The 22194-nt window shown below is 42.8% G+C and overlaps 1 protein-coding gene across 3 annotated transcripts; it reads left to right on the top strand.

The window, feature by feature from the left end:
• Nucleotides 1-296: 296 nt before the first annotated feature.
• Nucleotides 297-22066, top strand: prkacaa (protein kinase, cAMP-dependent, catalytic, alpha, genome duplicate a). Of its 3 annotated transcripts, none has more exons than XM_056287219.1 (10): nt 297-1080; nt 8981-9042; nt 9477-9605; nt 10776-10874; nt 15342-15424; nt 15534-15660; nt 16377-16472; nt 16732-16854; nt 18180-18344; nt 18846-22066. In XM_056287219.1, exons 1-10 carry the CDS (start codon nt 1035-1037, stop codon nt 18969-18971), a joined length of 1056 nt encoding a protein of 351 aa, XP_056143194.1. In that variant the 5' UTR covers nt 297-1034; the 3' UTR covers nt 18972-22066. The 3 variants fall into 3 exon arrangements, with proteins under 3 accessions (XP_056143194.1, XP_056143193.1, XP_056143195.1); XM_056287218.1 differs by lacking the exon at nt 297-1080 and adding an exon at nt 3358-3578; XM_056287220.1 differs by lacking the exons at nt 297-1080; nt 16377-16472 and adding an exon at nt 3358-3578.
• Nucleotides 22067-22194: the final 128 nt, after the last annotated feature.

The following is a 22194-nucleotide window of genomic DNA, read 5'->3' as shown; positions in this document are numbered from 1 at the left end:
TTAAAGCTTATGCGTCGAAAATTCAAATTGCAAATGAAGCACGAACGGACGGAAAACATCATGGAGACCGAAAATAAACATATAAATTTAGACGTAAATATACACATAGATCCCGCCTCTTCGCGAAGAGGCGGGGTAAAGTCCTTTGACAGACGAATCACATCGCTGCAACGATAGGTTATATTTATACATATCCAATCAGCGGTTGCCTTGCGCTGACGTCATATGCATATTGGCCAATAACAGGCAGTTAGGGGGCGGATCAAGGGGATGGATGGCTGGAGTAACTCGCTGTGGTTTGAGGATTAATGGAGAGAGGCTGTTGACTTCAGGAATCGAATACCAACAAGCTAGATGGTCGCCCAAGCGCAATCATCGGACTTGACGTTTGGTATATAAACAAGGGAATTTCTATTGATTTGGAAATAACCAACGGCACCAGAAACGGTCAGAAAGCGATTTTGTTCGCCAGATCTAAATTATAAAGGCCTGGCTTGCACAGAGATAGCACTTGGCTAGCTCGCTAAGTTGTGACAGGCCGAGCAAGCGATAGTAACGGGAGACTGACGGGTAGCATTAGCTGCTAGCTAGCTCGCTGACGTTCGTTGCAAGGAAGAATCGGCTTCGACATTCTGCCTGATGTTCCGGGCAGAATCTGGGAAAGACAAGCCATCAAAGGAAATTAAGGAGAAGCGACTGATTGGCCGTCGGCTTTTGGGGGAACTAAGCAAGGTTCTTTGCTAACATTAACTGGGCAGCTATCCCGGATTCGTCAAGAATTAGCTTGCTAGCCTAGCTAACCAAGAAGGTTAGCTCTGGACTTGGATACTCTTACTCGGCTGGAGTTTCCGAAACGACGCAAGGAAAAGCTGCTGAGGAAAAATATATTGACAATTGTGAGACGATAATGATAGCTGTTAGCTAGTTGTTAGCTAGCAGCTTAATCCACCCAGCGACAGCGGTATCACTTAACAGCAAACAGGTTCGCAAAGGAAAACTCAGCCCGAGCCCGGGGACTCCATCAGCCTGCAATCATGGGCAACACGCCCACCGCCAAGAAGGGCAACGAGATGGAGAGTGGTGAGTGCTGCTACCACAAGCTACGGCAGCTGTATCTAAATTTATTTATTTATTTTATCTTTAAGCAGTCTGAAGTAATTTATTGTCCCTTAAAATACCCACTAGGTGTATGACCGTTATGGTGCGCCCACCTCTCTCGACATTGGCCCCCCATATGTCAACGTTCGCTTAACTTTTCATGATCGACATGGTAATCCTGCTGAGGACACTAAACCCGGTAGCAGGCTTGTTAGCTGGGTTAGAGCCACTTTAAACACGCCCTTGTCACCCATGTCCCCCACATTGGCGGAAAAGCGCATTCCAAGCTTGACTGGTGTGCAGTCAAATTCTGTTGAAAGTGTCCCCAATAAAATGCCCTTAATTTGTGTTTCAGCATGACAGGTGGTGAAGGCAGCCGTGCATTGCTACAAGGATCTTGCGCGTTATGTTCTCAAAAGTTTGAGACGGGCAGCCATGACATGACACATCTTATAACTTGCCTGGTGTCGCCTCATTTGTTTTATATTTATTTATAAATGGAAGTGGTAAACGGATGCACCAAAGGGAAAACTTGCAGGAATATTTGGTCAGTTGCACACAGACACACAGTAAGGAATAGCTAAAAAAAAAAAAATTTTTTTGCAGGAGGTTTGTCAGGGATGAAGCACTCCTGAGACTCTAAATTTAACATAGCAGGAGCCCAGTCCTCCACACACTGTTTTACAGTTGGGTAGGGGAGTGTGGTTTGGTTGTTATCTAGAGTAGGAACAAGCCACCAGGGCGGGGTCATATGATGTGAGCAGTGTGACCCTCTCCAGGCAGAACCTTGAAGTTGAGGAGTCTCTTGAACATCATGTGATGAGTAGAATTTAGAACAAGAGCACGTTATTTGTATGTGTGTGTGTGTGTGTGTGTGTCTAGATCTCGCCAACTTTGCTCTGGGCCAGCCTTAAACGTTTTCTTTTATAATTTCTTTTTTTCTTTCGTCTTCTTCCCGGTGCTCCTCTCTTTATCGTTCTATCTCTGCAGCCTGAAAATGAATATCATCTAGATAGATAGAATCATTATTGTCCTGCTCGAAGAACTGTCTTGCCATGGTCTGTACATTAGAATACCTCCATACATATTTTCAAATAAATACTCATACATTCACATATAGGTGCACAGCTACCATTACATACAATGTACATATGTCTATGACATTCAATAGGACAAGCAGTTGTGCAGATGTTACCTAGTAAAAATAGAAGGAAGGGAACATTTTTGTAAGCAATCACAAAGATGTTAAAATGCTGGTAAATGTTTTTTTTTCTTATATCCACTCAAGCCTGGCTTTTCACTATGAATACTATTCAGCCAGCTATTCTGTGTTGGCACAATTCTAAAACTAAGTAGGATTATATGTAGATGGTGGGCAAAAGGAGGATGCAACTTTAAGCCCTTAACTACTAAAGAAGGGAATTGTTTACATCCTGCTTTGCCGTTAAGTGCCCCAACATCCGTTTTCTCTTCAATCCCTAGTGGAAGATCACCAGTCCCAGAACAGGTTTTGAGAGGACACTGCGTTGTGTTTTCATCCATAACGCTCATGTGTGCTTGGTCTAGTCAGGTAGCTGTGAAATGAGCCTCAGCTCCCTGTTGCTGGTAGAGTGTGGGTGTGAAGAGTGGCTTCCAGTCTGCCTGTAATGTTAACCGCTGGCTGGGTCCTACAGAGGCTCTCTCAGTTGCCACAGCACAGTGCTTTGTTTTTTTAAATGCTTTGGCATTAATGGAAGAAGGGGGATTAGCAGACTATAAGCAGGGACAGAGAAGGGCCTGTCGGTCGAAGGGTTTGTTCACATGCCACACTTCACATCCTTATCAGCCTGATCACAGTGGACCCGCCCTGATCCCCAGAGACAGGTGCAGACCACTGGCACAGGCCCACACGCAGGAGCGCCCCCCCCTTCACTACTGAGCAGCTGGACTGAAAGGACAGCATGGCAGCCAGTTCTAGCCACCTCTGGGAAACAGACAGTCAGGGCTGAGATCTGGTGCAGGTATACAGGGATCCCCTTTCTTCTGTTGGTCAGGTTACCGGTCACAAAAGTGGAGAGCTGCTGCTGTGGTGTGGAGAGCTGAACCCAGGCCCACAGGAAGGAGCAGGGCGGACGGACAGTGTGAGCCGCAGCAGGAAGTGGAGGAGCAGGGAAGGTCCAGCCCAGCCTCGGCTCTGTTTAGTTGGGCTAGGACTGCACAGTAAACTCAGCTCAGCCAACCAAGACAGCGTCAAGTCTTTGTCCTTCATAAACTCTGCTTGTACCACATTTTCTGGATTTCCCATTGGTTACAGAGCAGTGATCGCAGTGTTGAGAGCCTACGCAGCCTGTCTATCGCGTGCCTCCATCCTTGGATGATGTCCGTTCTCCACAGACTGGCAGAGAGGCTGTTTCAACGAGCAGGGCCTTGTCTGGGGGACACAGGCAATGGAGAAGGCACACATTACCAATCACAGGAGGAGCTAGAGGCCAATGGTTTGAGTGAGTTTTCAGTCCGAGGCTAGAGCTGTTAAAGAACAAGGACAGGGGGTGGAGCCATTGGCTTGGCCAGTCCCAGCCTGAGCTCAAGGCAGGGGGTGTGCATTTGTTTCCCAGGTAGAACGTACAATCAAGCTTGTTTTTTTTCCTTTTTAAAAAAAAAACTTGTACATTTCTCTACGCCTATGTGCGCGCGTGTGCACTTGTTTGAAAATGTGGACGTCTCTGGGGGGGGGGGGTTTATGTTTTTATCTGAAGAGATTGCTAATTTTGGTTGGACCATCTCACATTATCATTTGGACTGGTGGGTGTGGCCTGCATCTTTAAACATATATGCTTGCAAACACAAACGTGCACTTTTCTTAGCTTGTTCTTTATCTCAGCTCAGTCTGTTGTTGTCTAGTCCCGACAAAGTTTGATGTGTGATAAAAGCACATGTCCATACTGTGCTGTTAGGCATATAATTTGTCTAAATAGAATGCTGGTGGAAATGCTGGTTTAATCAAAAACGTTTTCCTATTAACATCTGAGCAGGAGTTTATGGGCAGCTTTAGCGCTCACCTTTGGTTATGTCTTGAAGGGCAGTTGTATCATATCCTGTGTAGTTGAGTCTGGCTATATAATGATGTGGCACCCTGTCAAAGTGTAACTTTGGCCTGGTCTATAAATATCTCCAGCGTTTGTGTCCTGCTCTAAACACAGCTGACTTGTGTAATAGAGGCAGGGCTGGGTTTGTATTGCCCAGCACGTCCTGCTCCCAGTTAAAGGGGCTTTGTTTCAAGCTCACTATGATCATGGCAGGACCTCGCTGTCAGAATACCCATTGATCGCCTCAGATGGCTCAAAATGCTCTGCTGACAAGACGAGTGGACCTATCGCAGGAGACTGGCCCAAACACGACGTACAGCAGTAGCACAGCTCCAAATCCATCGATCCTAAGCTCCACCTTTTTTTGTTTTTTTATGTTTTTGTTTTTTGGTGTTATTTTTTCCGTAATGCTCCAACCGCAGCTGATTCACCGCTGCCAACTTTCCTGAGCGCTATACCCAAACCGTACTTCTGAATGAGGACAGAGTGGGTCCAAACTATTTTAAAGGTGTTCCTTGAGAACATGCAAATGTGACACCAAATATCTTTGGCAAGTGTCAAATATCTTTGACATTTGTTTTTTTATCCATTTGCTAAAACCAAAAAATAAAAAATATATAAAGGGTTATAATAGTTTTGGTACTAAGCTTTTTTCTGTCGGTAGTTTAGCCAGATAAATCCATTTTTACAATTGAATTCTCACTAGATGTTCATGTTTAGTCACTGACTTACCATCTACAGCAAGAATATAATGATGAAAATACCACTGTTATGTGGAGCTATCGTCTATTTTCCACCATAACCTCTTTTTTTTTTTCTTTTTTTTTTGTCATTTACATTCAGTCAGTAACATTTTGCCTGATAAATCGAGATTTGCAACTGACCACAAGTTTAATCCTCTCTGGTTACCAACTGATCAGCCTCAGAAAAAAAAAATTGCTTGCCTGAGTTTAGCTGAGCTGTTTTCAATTTTCCACCTTATGCGCACCCGCAGTGTATGTGCAGCTCTGTCTGCCTTCTTACTGTGGATTTTAATGCATAGCCGGGGCTGTTTGCTGTCTAAGCAAGGCCCGGTGTGGCCTGGGACCTGTTTTGGCGGGCTTCAGAGTTAAATGTCGGTCACCATACTCCAATATAACCTCCACTCCTGTTCCTGCGTCAGAGTAGGCCCGTTGAGGCCCAGGGGAGAAATGGGAAGATTGATTTGAGGGATCGATTCAGCTCTGGCACAGCAGAAACTCTGGCGTGGGTTTGGGCAGGGAGCAAAAGTTTCTACGTGGCTTGCGTGGCCCTGCTTTACTAGCGGCCTCTTGAGAACAGCCTCTTTTATCGCTCTGAAAAAAAATATCCAGTTCAACTCTGAAAGTATTTCAACACAGCTGGGGCATCTGATTGGTTCAACCAATTAAGAGAAACTTTTGGTATCTCGACGCCTTGAGTTGATCTCAAGAGTCGCAACTTAGGCCTAGTTTTCCATAGGACTTCCTCTCTGGGTTAGATAAAAATAATATCCAGTGTTTTGGTTATGCCCCTCCCCCTGGTGACCATGCCCCTGTTTCGATCATTATATAGCCACCCTCTCCCTGCCACCCTCTCCCTCCCTGTGTGTGTGTGTGTGTGTGTGTGTGTGTGTGTGTGTGTGTGTGTGTGTGTGTGTGTGTGTGTGTGTGTGTGTGTGTGTGTGTGTGTGTGTGTGTGTGTGTGTGTGTGTTTTGACAAGAGGGAATGCCTGAGAGTGGTTAGTGTGGAGAATAGATATTGATGCAAACCGAGTGAGGGTCCAATTGATCTGTGTGAGTGTAATAGAAGCAGTGCTGCTATGAGCAGCTATGTTTGACGATTTGCTGGCTGTGAAGTCCACTTTATGAGGTTCCAGTGCCTGGCAGCAATTACAGGACGAAGCGTAAAGACATCCCTCCAACACGGAGACCCCGAATGCGTTTTGTAGATGAAGCCACTGACCCAACCTTGGTGCTCTCAGAGAGGGGGGGATAGGTCATGACTCGGAAGCTGTGAGAGAGGACAAGCAAGAAGACGAGGAGCGACTAAACGGGGCTAATGTGTGACAGGAAGAGCTCCAGGAGGCATGCGGGGAAGAGGGAGTCATCCTCACCGTCCAGCGATGCAGGGTCGAGCTTGGCAGAAGCTGCTGCACCAGAGGTGCCTATAGTCATACCAGATGGTAAGGGGGGAGGCGGCACTAAGAAACTGGGCATCCAGCTAGAGTGACTCACCTCCCACCCCCATGGTAGTCATGGCAGCCTAGCCTCCTAAATCTAACAAAAGGGGAGCCTATAACTAGATGAAGAGAATTCCTCAAAGACAGCTGTTCATTTAACCAAGGAGCCCAAAGCTACTGTTCGCGAGAGCAAGCACCCATGCTGGTCCCCTGACCAGCTCTGGTTATGATGATAATTTGAAGGAGAGCACATAACCACTGTTAATTCTGCCTGCAAGTGGTAACTGAGAAACATTCATGGGAAATGTTTTCTCCCTGGCGACCGGTCTGCCTTCACCGCTGTCTATGGGAGCCACATGGCTCCAGACATGTTTATGTGAACTTTGGTCTTTCGTATATTGGCTGACTTTCTCCCACCCTGTTATTGGTCTTTGGAGAATTTGCAGGAAACTGCATTAACTAGATTTGTATTAAGCTTTTGCTTAGCGCTAGTTGTGTGTGTGTGTGTGCACATGTCTTAATAATAATATATTTAATGATACATATTTATAGAGTGCTTTTCAGGTTACATAAGTTAAAATGAACATAAAAGCAACACACCAAAAACACAACACATAATCACACATTAAAAGCATTTCTGAAAAGGTGAGTTTTGAATCAGAATCATGTTTATTGGTCATGTAGGTTTGCACATACATGGAATTTGACTCCAGTTTTGTGGCTGTCCGTGTCTCTCATTTTTGATTAATGATTTGAACGTGGACAGATCGGTGCAGTCTCTGGTGTGTTAGGGGAGGGAGTTCCAGAGGGAGGGGGCAGATATGGAGAAGGCTCTCTCGCCCCAGGTCCTGTGCATGGTCCTGTGTGGTGGAGACATGAGGTTGGCATCAGATTAGCGAAGACTGTGGGAAGGACTATGGTAGTGGAGTAGGTCGGTGAGGTAGGAGGGGGGGCCAGGTTATGGAGGGCTTTGTGAGTGAGGAGAAGGACTTTGAATTGGAGCCGTTGTGGGACAGGGAGCCAGCGGAGGTCTGAAGGATAGGGGTGATGTGGTCACGGGAGAGGGAGTGGGTGAGCAGGCGAGCAGCAGGGTTCTGGCTGTACTGGAGTTTGTCTTGTGTTAGAACATGTCAGACTGACACGACTGGTCATTTATTGCTGTCCAAATTGTGGGCATATGTCTGTTACATTTGCATAGTCTATATTTAAACCTTTTCCTAAATGAGCAGATCAAAATATTATTTCTTTTTCTTGAGGTCCCTTAGTCTCAGTAAGCTTAACAGAAAGTTGGTAAATTATTTTGCACTCCACTCTCACTATTGATAGTTGGCTCGCTTATTTTAATGGGGCCCCAGGCTATTATTTTGCATTGATGACCTAGGCAGATAAACTGTACACACTAGCACATGATGCTTAACCCATTGAAGGTCCCTACAAATGTTGAATCTGAATGTTTCAGATGACTTCAGCATAGAAATTGCGATTCTTTCTGAATAATCTTATTATCCTGCTTTGATTTCAGTCAGAACGTAAAAACAAAACCTTGAGAAAGAGCAGAAAATGTATACATTCACAACTGTGGTCTTTAAACGGAAAGCTTGAGGTTTACGATGAGCTCACTTGATGTTTGCCGTTGTAGTATTTTTAATACTCAAATAAACTGCTAGTTAAGTCAGTAGTTAGCGTTCAGTGTTTGCCGTCAGTGAAAATGGAAGAGCTTTCACAATGGCTGTGCAGCACCCAGCACCGACACGCAAATATTCAGTCCTTCCTCATTCCCCCCTGTTATCTGCTTGTTCCCACAGAGTGGTGCGATTAGCCTCGTAAAGATAAAGGTGTGAAAAGTGAACTTTTGCATTTGTGCATGTATGTGTGTGCTATCCTGTCAAAGTCTGTCCATAGGCATACACACATCTGCCTGTTGGTCCATCTGTGGTAGTATAAGTGTGCTAGGTCACTAGCTCTGTTTACACTGTATGTGGTAAAATATCAGTCACATTTTCCACCATTTCAAATACATTCTCTATGGGGCTGTATACTGGAATAGAACTCCACGCAGAAGAGAACCTTTTGTAGCTCTGACTGGGCACCTAGCCCAGGGCTTATTAACATTTCACAAAGGCACATTCAAAACTAGAATAGCTTTTACTTTAGCCTCATTGCTAGCTAGTCAAGTAGCCCCAGTGCAAGCTAGCCAAGCTTTGCTATAATTGTAATATAGTGTTGGAACTTTTCTTCTAGTTCATGGTGAAATGTGGCAAAGTCGGCATTTGGACGCAACGTTAGTCGAAAAGAACAAACCAGAAGTTATTTCATGTGCTTTTAATAACCAAGGAGTTGATTATCCTTCACCAGCAGGAGAAAATGGATTTGTTCATTAACAGGATAATAGAAAAAGTTCACCCAAGCAGGTTTATGTTGATGTGCATGCTGCTACACAGATGTGCCGTACTGATTAATTGGGAGATGAATGTAATTCTTTCGTATGATATCCTGGAATAATCATTTTGTTTATCCTCTATAGACCCAAGGAATAAGGTGTTGGGCCTCCCATAAGATATTCATGAAGTTTCACTGTCTGTTTTTTAGACATCATTCTGCAAAAACTTAAAGGATTTTGATTTTGTTTCTATTACAGTGAAGGAGTTTCTTGCCAAAGCTAAAGAAGATTTCCTCAAGAAATGGGAGAATCCAGCACAGGTAAAAGAGAATGATGCATGATAATGGGTAATTACCTCTTTCACATCCTTGTTCACTCTTCGGGGCAGAGCTGAGGAAGTAGTCTCGCCCAAAATCAAATTTGATCCATTTTATTTGAAGGGTTGGTGCGCCCTCTGCTGGGCCATTTTGGCTGTTGCTCTTACTTGATCTTAATGAACTTCTACTAGAATGAATTGCAATTAATAAGAGGTTAAAGTATTAACACTAACCTCTACCCTTTGGTGGTGATGGATTTCAGATACAGTGTCACTTATTCCAAAGGCCTTGGGATACTTAATACTATTCAATTGTAGTTTAAACATTGTGGCTAAATAAGCATTGTGAACAAAGGTGGGGCTTAATTGGATGTCACCTTGTTGGTGGGTCATTGACTTTAATTCTCCCCGTTGCTGACACCCTCTTCTGTTCTCCAGCAAACTGCAGGATTGGAGCACTTTGATCGTCTGAAGACCTTAGGCACCGGTTCGTTTGGTCGGGTCATGCTTGTGAAGCACAAAGAGACTGGCCAGCATTTTGCGATGAAAATTCTTGACAAGCAGAAGGTACATTAGTTCAATAAGTTAGCAACATGGGAGGTATTAGGGAGGAATACCACCTGACTAAGGCAGTCAAGTTTGTATTTCTAAACATGAATAACTCTCAGCTCCATTAAAATGATAATTTACATATTATTTTTATATTCTCAGGAGTGATTTTTTTTTTAAAGGGAAATTTCACCAATGGTTTTGTGTATGTGCAGTCAGTACTGATGCGTAATGCAGTAGATTGAAGCAATAGACTCCTCACTGTGTGCTATATTGATGGAGAAATCGATGTCCTGTTCGCAGAGTCTTTCCCACAGCACCTACATGTATCAGAATGCATTGTGTGCAAGCTTCTGTATTTTTGAACTTAAAATCCTCTGTGCTAGTGTTGTGGGACATCATTTACACTAACAGAAATGCTGCTTAGTCGAGAGAACGAGGATGTGTTTTTTGAACAGCGTATTTAAAGTAAAGTATCAGAAACCTTGCTAGGCTGTTAGTTTTTCCGGCCGCTAACTGACATCACGATACAAAAAACTCCGTTTCACTGCCGCCCCAAAGATGCAAAAACAATCGGGAACTACTGCAGGTGATTTTTATGTGCTATCTGTGTTGTAGATGGATAGAGATAAGGTTGAAAATCAGTGAATTATGAAAAAACTTTCTCGCAAAATTCCAAGATTCTGATGATGTCCGATAGGTGTTTGGAGCTGCTCCATCAACCACAAATTGGAGACTTTTCAGTGAAGTCATAAACCCTTAACATCTAATTGACCTTTATATTTCTTTGGTGATTTTCATTCCTAATCAGAAAATATACCGTACCAATTCTTCCAGTGTGGAGATGCAGTTACCCTAATCGGAGATGCCAATCCTGTATACAATGCCACAGAATAAATTAGAAATGATAAAATGTGACTGGGACATTTTCCAGTGACTAACCCGAAATAATTTTTGCAGGATTGTTTGTATCTCCTCTTGAGTGAAAGTAAGTAGTTTATAAATTAAAAAAAATACTAAGAATATCATCGAGAATAAATTCCATTAAAACCAAAGGCACATTTCATTGCTAACAGGGTCAAGTCTCGCAGATACAGTGTTTATAAACGACTTTTAAACTGAGTGGTATTGCCCCGAAGGTGCCAGCAGTATTGCCTGACCAGCCGTTCTGACCATTCTGTCCTGCAGGTGGTGAAGCTAAAACAGATTGAACACACTCTGAATGAGAAACGCATTCTGCAAGCTGTCAACTTTCCCTTCCTGGTGCGATTGGAACACTCTTTCAAGGTATGCACCGCATATTATGACGTTTACCCCTCCATGGTATATTATTGCTTCTATGAGTAACAGCCATTTTAGGCCCTACACACACACACACACACACCCCATCTTGAACCATGATGTAAAGCTTTATTGTGAAGGGAAGAACCTAAATAAACCAACAGGAATCTTGCATTTAGTCCAGTGAGCCTCTGCTCCCCATTTTGAACCCTCTTTCGGTCCTCATACAGCAAGTGCTCGACCTCCAGTTCAGCTCTAGAAAAATAGTCCCGAATTTCTTTTTCTTTTTTCTTTTGGTCATTTCTCTTACATTAAAGTATTCACAGTTGTAGGAGTGTAAAGATGTGGGGTTTTTTTTTTTGATAATATTATTTGTACATAAAAATACAGTGAAATTGCTAAAATGTTTCTTCAAAGCAACAAAATTGTTCAGTGTCTTTATGCGTGCTCAATAATCCCGGAAGAAAATCAAAGAAAGTTGGATCAGTTCATCTGGATACATCATTTGTTGACAAATGTTTCAGTCTGAACTGACTGCGGGTATCCCCACCCCTATAAACAATACCGTTATTAATGATAACAATTATAATTACATTATTATTATCATTTGGCGACAGGCATGGTCACAAGTCCATGACTATTATTGTTATTATTGATTATTATAATTATAATGGCGTGTTATTTGTTTTTATGTGGCACTATGGTCCGTGTGAAACGTAATCTCGTTCCCCTGTATGTGTGACACATGCATATGAGGCAATGACAAATAAAAGCATTGTAAGTTGCACAACGACCGAAACCAACAATCAGTTTCATATGTACATGTGTCGCCATTTTACAATGCTGTGATTGCAAACATTCCCCAATCCTCTGTGAATAGTACACATGGCCATTGTAACTCTAGTTAATTCTTATTTATTTTATTTTATTACTTTATTGATCCCCATAGGGAAATTCTTCCTCTGCATTTAACCCATCCTAGCTGTGTAGCTAGGAGCAGTGGGCAGCTGCCGTGCAGCACCTGGGGACCAACTCCCGTTCGTCTTGCCATGCCTCGGGTCAGGGACACAGACAGGAGCATTAACCCTAACATGCATGTCTTTTTGATGGTGGGGGAAACCGGAGTCCCCAGAGAAAACCCACGCAGACATGGGGAGAACATGCAAACTCCTCACAGAAAGGACCTGGGATGACCCCCTCCCCCCCAAGGTTGGATAACCGCAGGGTTCTAACCTAGGACCTTCTTGCTGTGAGGCGACAGTGCTAACCACTGCGCCATCGTACCGCCCAGTTAATGGTCACACCTATTTGCATATGAAACTGGTCGTTGGTGTCGGTCGTTATGCCACTGTATTGTTCATAAGGGCGGGGATACCTGCAGTCAGTTTAGACTGAAGAGGTCACTTAGATGAGTGATGAAACGTTTCTAACAATTAAATGTTGTATCCAGAGGAACTGATCCAACCTTTCTTTGAAAGTAGCTTAGTGGACTCTCAATATACAACCACAAAGTTATTGTTTATTGAAAAAAGTCTGTTGATAAGTATAGTCATCGTAACTATATTTTTCTCCATGATTTTTCCTGGATTAATGTTATTTCTGTATTGTTTTGAATTGACTCGGGTTGTTACATTTTGCATACTTTGTATTCTGTCAGATAACCGCAAGTTGCACGTGGCTTGTTCCTTGATTTAGAGAATGAACGCCACATTTTCTGTGAACTGGAAGGAAGAAAAAGGCAAAGTCATTACTTCCGGTTTAGGATAGTGAGGATGAACTAGGATCTAGTGGTGAGGCAGGGCAGTGAAATACACCTGAAAGTGATGCTGGTAAATGAACAATAGCTGGTTTGCAGTCACGTGATTCTGATGACACGCGAGATTCAGACAGAGGGCAGGAAGTGAAAAGCAGAATGGACGAGATGGAGCTAGTTTAGCCCGAACTGGGCTAGTTTAGACGACATGAGAGAAAGGTATAAACGGAAAGTAAGATATGTTGGACATGGTCCTTATGTTATGAAGGGTGATTTTTATTTTTGATGAAGTGGTCACTGCACACATGCGCGTTATCCGACTCCGCTCCGCCCGACCACAGGCGACGGTTCGCAAGCCATTTTTTCTGGCGTTTTCAGTCAATTACTTGCATTTTTCCCCCCTCATGGCATTTGTCCCCCCCTCATGAGCAACAACTTTTGGTACTCAATAAAAACTCCTTGTGGTTTCTCAGTTAATGACACCAAACATAGGCATTTTGACAGTTTGTGATAGTGCTTCCTGTGTAGAAAATCACTTCCTGCCCTCCATCTGTAGCTCGTGACATCATATGCAAAGAACCTATACTGACAAATGACTGGGAGCGTGAGCGCGTACACAGTTACACAGGTTAGGAGTTACACTTGGTTTTTAAACACAGTTATAAAGAGTTGGTTTTAAGTTTGCTTAATGTTAAAAGTTTTCATCCATTCCTTCCTATGGGTTGCTCCTTTTATGGTGCAGTGTTGCCTGAAGGTAACGTGAATGTAGACAAACTCCTGCAGAAATGAATTCTGGTTTATTTTCTGTTGGAGATTTTTCAAAGTAATGTTGAGTATTTCAAAGAATATTTTTTATTTTTTTAAACTCCTGTTTTGTTTTTTTCCTGTTGTGCAGTGTTTCTTCAAAGTAACTTACCACAAACTATTAATTTATATATACACTACCGTTCAAAAGTTTGGGATCACCCAAACAATTTTGTGTTTTCCATGAAAAGTCACACTTATTCACCACCATATGTTGTGAAATGAATAGAAAATAGAGTCAAGACATTGACAAGGTTAGAAATAATGATTTGTATTTGAAATAAGATTTTTTTTACATCAAACTTTGCTTTCGTCAAAGAATCCTCCATTTGCAGCAATTACAGCATTGCAGACCTTTGGCATTCTAGCTGTTAATTTGTTGAGGTAATCTGGAGAAATTGCACCCCACGCTTCCAGAAGCAGCTCCCACAAGTTGGATTGGTTGGATGGGCACTTCTTTGAGCAGATTGAGTTTCTGGAGCATCACATTTGTGGGGTCAATTAAACGCTCAAAATGGCCAGAAAAAGAGAACTTTCATCTGAAACTCGACAGTCTATTCTTGTTCTTAGAAATGAAGGCTATTCCATGCGAGAAATTGCTAAGAAATTGAAGATTTCCTACACCGGTGTGTACTACTCCCTTCAGAGGACAGCACAAACAGGCTCTAACCAGAGTAGAAAAAGAAGTGGGAGGCCGCGTTGCACAACTGAGCAAGAAGATAAGTACATTAGAGTCTCTAGTTTGAGAAACAGACGCCTCACAGGTCCCCAACTGGCATCTTCATTAAATAGTACCTGTTAGAGCCTGTTTGTGCTGTCCTCTGAAGGGAGTAGTACACACCGGTGTAGGAAATCTTCAATTTCTTAGCAATTTCTCGCATGGAATAGCCTTCATTTCTAAGAACAAGAATAGACTGTCGAGTTTCAGATGAAAGTTCTCTTTTTCTGGCCATTTTGAGCGTTTAATTGACCCCACAAATGTGATGCTCCAGAAACTCAATCTGCTCAAAGAAGTGCCCATCCAACCAATCCAACTTGTGGGAGCTGCTTCTGGAAGCGTGGGGTGCAATTTCTCCAGATTACCTCAACAAATTAACAGCTAGAATGCCAAAGGTCTGCAATGCTGTAATTGCTGCAAATGGAGGATTCTTTAACGAAAGCAAAGTTTGATGTAAAAAAAATCTTATTTCAAATAAAAATCATTATTTCTAACCTTGTCAATGTCTTGACTCTATTTTCTATTCATTTCACAACATATGGTGGTGAATAAGTGTGAGTTTTCATGGAAAACACGAAATTGTTTGGGTGATCCCAAACTTTTGAACGGTAGTGTATATATATATTTTGGGGGGGGGGTTCCCCCGTTTTCTCCCCAGTTGTATCTGGCCAATTACCCCACTCTTCTGAGCCATCCCGGTCTCTGCCCCACCCCTCTGCTGATCCGGGGAGGGCTGCAGACTACCACATGCCTCCTCAAATACATGTGGAGTCGGCAGCCGCTTTTTTTCACCTGACAGTGGGGAGTTTCACCAGGGAGATGTAGCGTGTGGGGAGGATCACGCTATTCCCCCCAGTTCCCCCTCCCCCCCTGAAGAACAGGCGCCCCAACCGACCAGAGGAGGCGCTAGTGCAGTGACCTGGACACATACCCACATCCGGCTTCCCACCCGCAAACATGGCCAATTGTGTCTGTAGGGACGCCCGACCAAGCCGGAGGCAACACGGGGTTTCAAACTGGGATCCCCGTGTTGGTAGGCAATGCAATAGATCGGATGCCTCAAACTTTTTTTTTTAATCAATAGCTTCTTAATGCATACCATAGAGGTTTATTTATTACACAGGTTTCAAATCTGCACACATGCTTTTTAAGTGAACATGGTGGCAATGGTGAAACTTTCTCTCTCTGCCCCCCACAGGACAATACCAATCTCTATATGATAATGGAGTACGTACCTGGCGGTGAGATGTTTTCTCACTTACGGAGAATCGGCAGATTTAGGTGGGTGAATTTTCTGCAAAACCCAACCAGAATACTTCCATGTTCCACAAGCTGATAGTGAATAAGTGAATATGTTAGCTTTGGCTTGACCCGTTGACCTATCTTGCAGTGAACCACATGCCCGCTTCTACGCAGCCCAGATTGTGCTGACCTTCGAATACCTTCACTCACTGGATCTCATCTACCGAGACCTTAAGCCAGAAAATCTGCTCATCGACCAGCAGGGCTACATACAGGTAACGGATTACACAATCTGTTTGAAATGGTTACCCACAACCATTGATTTAGAGGCAGGGGGGTCATTTAGCTTACATTCTCACCCAGAGCAGTTTACAATGAGCGAGCAGGGAGCAGAGGGAACAGATGCTGGCTCAGTGTCTTGCTCAAGGACACTTTCACATCACTGTTAATTCCTTTAATGAAAATTGCAACAAAAAAAAAATTGTCATAGGACTTTTGCTGAAAGCAGGATGCTCACTAAACCATAGTTCACCATCGTAAATGTTCAGTAAACGATGAGTTTTGATCTGGTGGCTGGCTCGTTTTCATCAGGCTGCTGATGGTCATTTTCATCCATGAAAGAAACACGCTCCTTCCTTGATTTTTAAAAACAAGTTTCATCAGGCATGCCTGACTTTTGTTCATTTCTTCCCGAAATCCCAGTCTGAATCAAAACGTGGGTTTTTCTTTAGATATTCACGTTTTGTGTAACATTTACTGAGTCATCTTTGTCATGGAATGAAGGTCATTGATGAAAATTTTTTTCATGATGAAGCCATCATGTCGACAAGCTTAACCGCGTTTTACAGGACATGGTTCTGTTTGGGATTGCACCTGGAACTCTTATGGTGTCAGGGCCATCTTAAAGATTTTATTTATTTAATTTATTTTTTTAGTATTTATTTTTAGCGGTGTGTGCCTAAGTGCTTTGAGCCATCCATCTGTTTTCTAGGTAACAGATTTTGGCTTTGCAAAAAGAGTGAAAGGCAGAACCTGGACACTTTGCGGGACCCCCGAGTACCTGGCTCCAGAAATCATCCTTAGTAAAGTAAGTTCTACACCACCTCTATGCCACTATGGGGACTGTGTGTCAAAAAGGCCCAGCAAGCGTTCACTGCTACTTATTTATAGGTCCATTTTGTGGCATTACAGAAATCATCTGTTTTGTTTTGCGACAACTATTAAGCTGTGGTTCGGTCTGTTTTTTTGCAGTTCATAAGCGCAGTCTGAAGTTGGTGGATTCTTGCTTGGGATTCATCTGACCTCTCTTATCTCCCTTTTTTTTCCTTTTTTTTTTTGTCTCACAGGGTTATAATAAAGCAGTGGATTGGTGGGCCCTGGGAGTGCTGATTTATGAGATGGCTGCAGGCTACCCCCCCTTCTTTGCAGACCAGCCTATACAGATATATGAAAAAATCGTATCGGGGAAGGTGAGTGTGTGTGTGTGTGTGTGTGTCTGTCTGTGTGTGTGTGGCGATATTCAGTTATTCTGAGTCTCCCAGCAGAGTAGAAGTTCACTAATTTAACAAGCATAGATTCTGAGCAGGCCCCAAGGACACCTTTCCCAGATTTGCCAGCTATAGCCGGTGCCTTTAACATAAATTTGTGTCAGATGTGGTTATGAACTTTCCCTCATAGCACCTGACACTGGGCCGACCCTGCCCACAGTCCAGCAGATCCGCATAGGAATCACATCCGCCGATACCCCCCCCCCGCGCCAATTCCAGCAGATCATTATAGCAATCACATCCGCTCCTAGACTGCCCTGCGCCTCTGGCCAGAGTGTGGCCTCCTAAAGTCAGAACCCATTTTAAGGCCTTGTGGATCTAAAATGAGCTGGGCCAGGTACGGCCCAAAGCCAGTACAGATCTGTAAGCCGGATCCGCGCCGGTATTGGCCCGTTGTGCAAAAAGACACTGGGATCCGCCCCAGTGTCTGTGATACATCTTGCCCGGATGTGGCCCAGTTTCATGTTGCTGTCTGGGAAAAAATGCCGGCCTTATTGGTAAATAGTTTGTGTATTTCCAATTATTATGCATGGGAAAAAAAATCTTTTTTTTTAATACATCAAACGTCAAAGAGTAGACAGCACTGTCCTTTCTGAGTAGAAGGACAACACTGTTGGAAGGGATGAAAATTCCCACCTAAAATGTGAGAATTCATAGTTGAAACTAAAATGTCACCTCTACCTTAGCGTCTACATATTCATGAAAAACTGCCCATCCATCAACAGGCATCATTTATAGATCACCTGAACTGCTGTAAACTTGGATGTTTTATTGCACACAGGTTTTATGCTAGTGGCCAGTGCCTGACCTCAGTAACTTTTATTTTACTTTCTCCTCTTATTTGAATAACCAACCTTGAGTCTGCTTAGATGACCAGATTTCCAAGTATTATTTCCCCAGAATGATTAGAATATACAGATGTTCAATATAGTATGTGCCATAAATATATCCGGTATCATCTTTCCTCGCTGTGCCTTCATCGAAATTACCTTTACCCTACAAGCATGGTCAAATTTCCATGTTGCATTTTTCTCCATTATAATGACTTGCATGTGCATATCATACATTATCAATTGTTCCTCTATATGGGCAGATAATCAACATGTCTTAGAAAAGGACACACAGGTGGTTGATGTTTTCACCTGTGTGTGCAGCGACAAATTGTCTTGTGGTCCGAAATGTATTTTCCGTAGAGCACAGTCAATTACCAAGCCAAATGACCCATTGCGTTACATCTCTGTACGCAGGTTCGCTTCCCTTCACACTTTAGTTCAGATCTGAAGGACCTTCTGAGAAATCTGCTGCAGGTGGACTTGACCAAGCGCTTTGGAAACCTCAGAAATGGAGTGAATGATATCAAGGGGCACAAGTGGTTTGCAACCACCGACTGGATCGCCATTTACCAGCGAAAGGTTTGTAATCCTGCTTTTGGTCCGTGCTCCCCATAAATGTACAAATCGGCAGCCTCCTCTTCAGTAGGGGTGGGTATATTCTGCTTTGAAAGAAGAGATATGACTGTGGCAGAGGAAGATGGCTATAGGTCACATGTGTTAGGTATTTACTGATGTATTTACTAATGTCCTCCCCCCGTTTGGCTAAGCTTTGGTCTAGCATATAAAGCTGCTTTTCAGAATGTCATCTTCATAATTTTCAAAGCATCACACTGCTGCCACCAGACATACAATTTGTACCTCCAAAATATTTTCTAAAATACTTTCTAATCACATGAACCTCTAATTCCCTCAAGTATTATTCATGGCTTTGATTATGTTCACCTTGGTTTTCATGTGGCAACAGTGATAGCTTGCTTTAACTGTAGCAAACATCTCTTTACTACAAAAGACAAATTCCAGTGCACGCCCTCTAATGCAACACGTTGTCTGATGAAGCTGAAAATTGCCTGTGTGTTTCAGGTGGAGGCTCCCTTCATCCCTAAGTGCAAAGGCCCTGGTGACACAAGCAACTTTGATGACTATGAGGAAGAAGAAATCAGAGTCTCCTTCACAGAGAAGTGTGGAAAGGAGTTTGCAGAGTTCTAGTTCCAACAAGCTGTAGTGAAAAGAGACAGGGATTTAGAAAGGATACAGGGGGTCTGATGAAAGAAAAAAAGCAGGAGTTGGAGTGGACTTCTAACTTGCTTATTTGTAATGACAGCAACCGTGTAACCCACTCACACACATACATGCGCACGCACGCACGCACGCATCCACACAAACAAACACACATGCACACACCCCTCTATGGAGAGATGTACAAAAGCAAAGGAAGATCCAACAGAATGAGCAGCGTTGCCTTTTCAGATTGTCCCAACTGTAAGCTATTCATTTTAATTTAGCCCTCTTGTGTTAGTGGCAGGGGTTCGAGGAGAAGGGGTCACTGGCCCTTGCTCTTCAGCGAGATTTGGATCTTTTTCAAGAAGTAGTGACACATTTTCAGTCTTAGCAAGTTGAGGCAGCAGTATGCTCTTAAGGTACTGAATCTGCTAGGCTTCCTCTGAATGAGTCTTTTCCACAAGCGTCTCAGAAAGTGATTGACGTATCTCATCACCCTAACCCCTCATATCTCTCCATCCCAAATCTGTCCAAGCAATACGAAGTCCAACAGACGTGCCTATCATAACGCCAACTGGTTGCAAATCTGCGTTAGAGCGTCAGTGCAGAGCTGTCTGTGGCTGTGGTGGCATTAGCCCTGGTGCCCACTTTGGTCATAAGCTTGACGCACTCTGCACTTGCCTTTGCTCGATGTGGCATGATTATTGGGTAGAAGACTCCCTTACTGCTTACAGGTTCAGGCAGTGGCGACCTCTTTGATCAGAGTGAAAATTATTTATCATATTAAACCTCATCTAGGTCTTACTATTTAGGACCTGTGAGCAATGATGTTCATGAGCTCTGCATTTAGGTCTCTTTCTCTTGACTGAATTTATAAGACCATTTTAAAGCCCTTTTGAAGACCGTTCTGTCCTTTCACGTCAGTCTCTGTGCTTGTGTGTTGTTTAGTGCTCATGGGTGGGTTAAAGAGATGTAATTTGGCAGCAACTAACATGGTCACACACTCCTGATTGTCAATTTATTTGAACATTTATACATGTATATTAATTTTATTATATATATATATATTTATATATATATATGTATGTGTGTATATATATATATATATATATATATATATATATATTGGTAGCAGTGGAATGTTCATTTTTTCAACATTGTCTCATAGATATGAAACTGAAATTAAGATTAAATAAAACAGCAGATAAGAATTTTGCCAAATTTGCAAAATGGGGACGTTGCAAAGTTTCGCTACCACTTTGATGATGGTGGATTTTAATACGCAAAAAAAAAGAAGAAAAAAAAAGTAGCAAAACTTTTCAGCAAATTGTGCATGTTATTTTTGTACAATGTCACTTTTAAAGAGAGATGACTGAGCATTAAGCTTTATTTGGGTAGAGGTACCTAAGATTGTGGGTGATGCAGTGACTGTTGAAGTGGACTCTCAGCTGCCCGTATTTGGAAGCTAGAACAAGCCCTGGTTTCGTCTCAGAGATCCTGAGTTTCTGGGGGGTTTTGTTCAGTGTTGATTTGCAGTGAGGACTATTGCCTATAAATGTCAATTGACTAGTTTAACTCACCTTGACTATTGATTTTGTTTCTTCTTCTTGTATACACCCTTATGTAACAGCTTCAAATAGACCTAAAGTCCAACCAAACTTTTCAGGACTGTTAAATTAGGATGGTTTGTTTTTGTTGTTTTGTTTCAGCTTTCTACATAATAAATTGTACTAAGGAGGCTATTGTAAAGCTAGCCCATGTTTTCATTGTTCCAAATTTTATCTGTATGGATGCAAGACAATCACAGACCAGATTTGATGGCTGTTTTGTTGGCTTAACACATTGTCTTGGTTTGATGAAGGATGTGTGCTTTCGCTCCCGCCCCACTGAAGCCCTAAGTGCAAGGCCTTGTCCATCTTGTCCCAATGCTTTTCTGTTGATTGTTTGCTGCGCACCATTTTGTCACAAGTTCTCACATTATTACTTATTACAGAGTGTTCTCTGGTATAAATGATTGCGTTAGACCCAAGTCATTATTTTGGCAGTCTCGTGATGTTAAGAAGATAAAATGCGGGATGTCTTGTGGTTGTCTTGGGGATGGATGTCTGATGGAGATGTTCATGGGGGGGGGGGGAGTGTCTCGATGCCGTTTTGTTTTTGTTTTTTTGAAAAGTGCGACGTGTATTTCTTACAATTCGTGTCTCTCAGAGGAACCCGGTTTTTCTTGCATGTGGAAAACGGAAGGACGGCGAGTGAATCCCCAGGACCTGCAGTAGGATGGAGGAGCCACCATGACCTACAGGCCACGTCCGTTTCACTAGTCTGATGGCCGTGTGTCCACTGACTTGTCTCGGCAGACGGACGGGCCTGTCTCAGTCTTTAGTGTGAACACTGAAGCACACGCCACCCTTCTCGAAGCTCATATTTGTAAGGTTAATGCTGACGCTTGCATTATTTGGGACTTACAGATGGTGATGTAATGCTTTTGAAGAGAGCACATATAATATCCTTGGTCTTTGGTTTATGATACGACAAAACGCCGAGTCGGTGTCGGGCAGGTAGAAGGCAAAGCCTGACACTGAGGTCATAGTATTGCGTTTTTTTTGTACACAACCTCATGTCAGTTTTTTCTTTTCTTTTTTTAACAACCCCATTTTATCAGATTAACAGGATCAGCTGCTCTTTTTTTAACTTTTTTTCTCTCTCGCTTTTTTTCTCCTTTGTTTGCCTTCTGTTCACAATCACTTTCAGTATGCTCTTCTTTCAGACATTACAATTTTTACATGCATCTGGGATGTTATTTTGTGTTCAAAAATTTCTAATTGTATTTTCAACAAAAAAAAAGCAAACAAAAAACCATGAATCTCTTTTCTCCTGACCTGGGTACAGTGTTTAGGTAGACTATTGTACCTTTTGGGAAATAATACTGTATATCTCTCTCTGCCTTTGACAGTCTTAACTATCTTACCCTCTGGACAACTTGACAGATACCCTTAGAACACAATGAGTATGTTTAAAAAAATACATAAAGTAATATTTTGCAAAATGTATCATTCCAATAAAGTTTTACTTGTTAAGACTAATATCTCTTGGTCGTCCATGTGCTCGCCCCCCCCGCCCCCCACGGCTGCAACACCACACTCAAAAGGCAGGAAATCCACACCACAGCTGCATTTAGAAATAAGAATATTTTTGCCCAACACTTTTTAAT

This window comes from Lampris incognitus, chromosome 10 (genome assembly GCF_029633865.1).
Source record: "Lampris incognitus isolate fLamInc1 chromosome 10, fLamInc1.hap2, whole genome shotgun sequence".
NCBI classification, from domain to species: Eukaryota; Metazoa; Chordata; class Actinopteri; order Lampriformes; family Lampridae; genus Lampris; species Lampris incognitus.
The sequence above is the reverse complement of the archived record's forward strand: the minus strand, read 5'-3'. Positions and strand labels throughout refer to the sequence as shown.

Bases quoted from the DNA above. Each gene is read 5' to 3' on its own strand.
- prkacaa (XM_056287218.1), top strand. From the start codon at position 3,452: ATGATGTCCGTTCTCCACAGACTGGCAGAGAGGCTGTTTCAACGAGCA. The intron at 9,606-10,775 runs GTACATTAGTTC...TCTGTCCTGCAG, and splicing joins AAATTCTTGACAAGCAGAAG to GTGGTGAAGCTAAAACAGAT. The intron at 15,661-16,376 runs GTAACGGATTAC...TCTGTTTTCTAG, and splicing joins ACCAGCAGGGCTACATACAG to GTAACAGATTTTGGCTTTGC.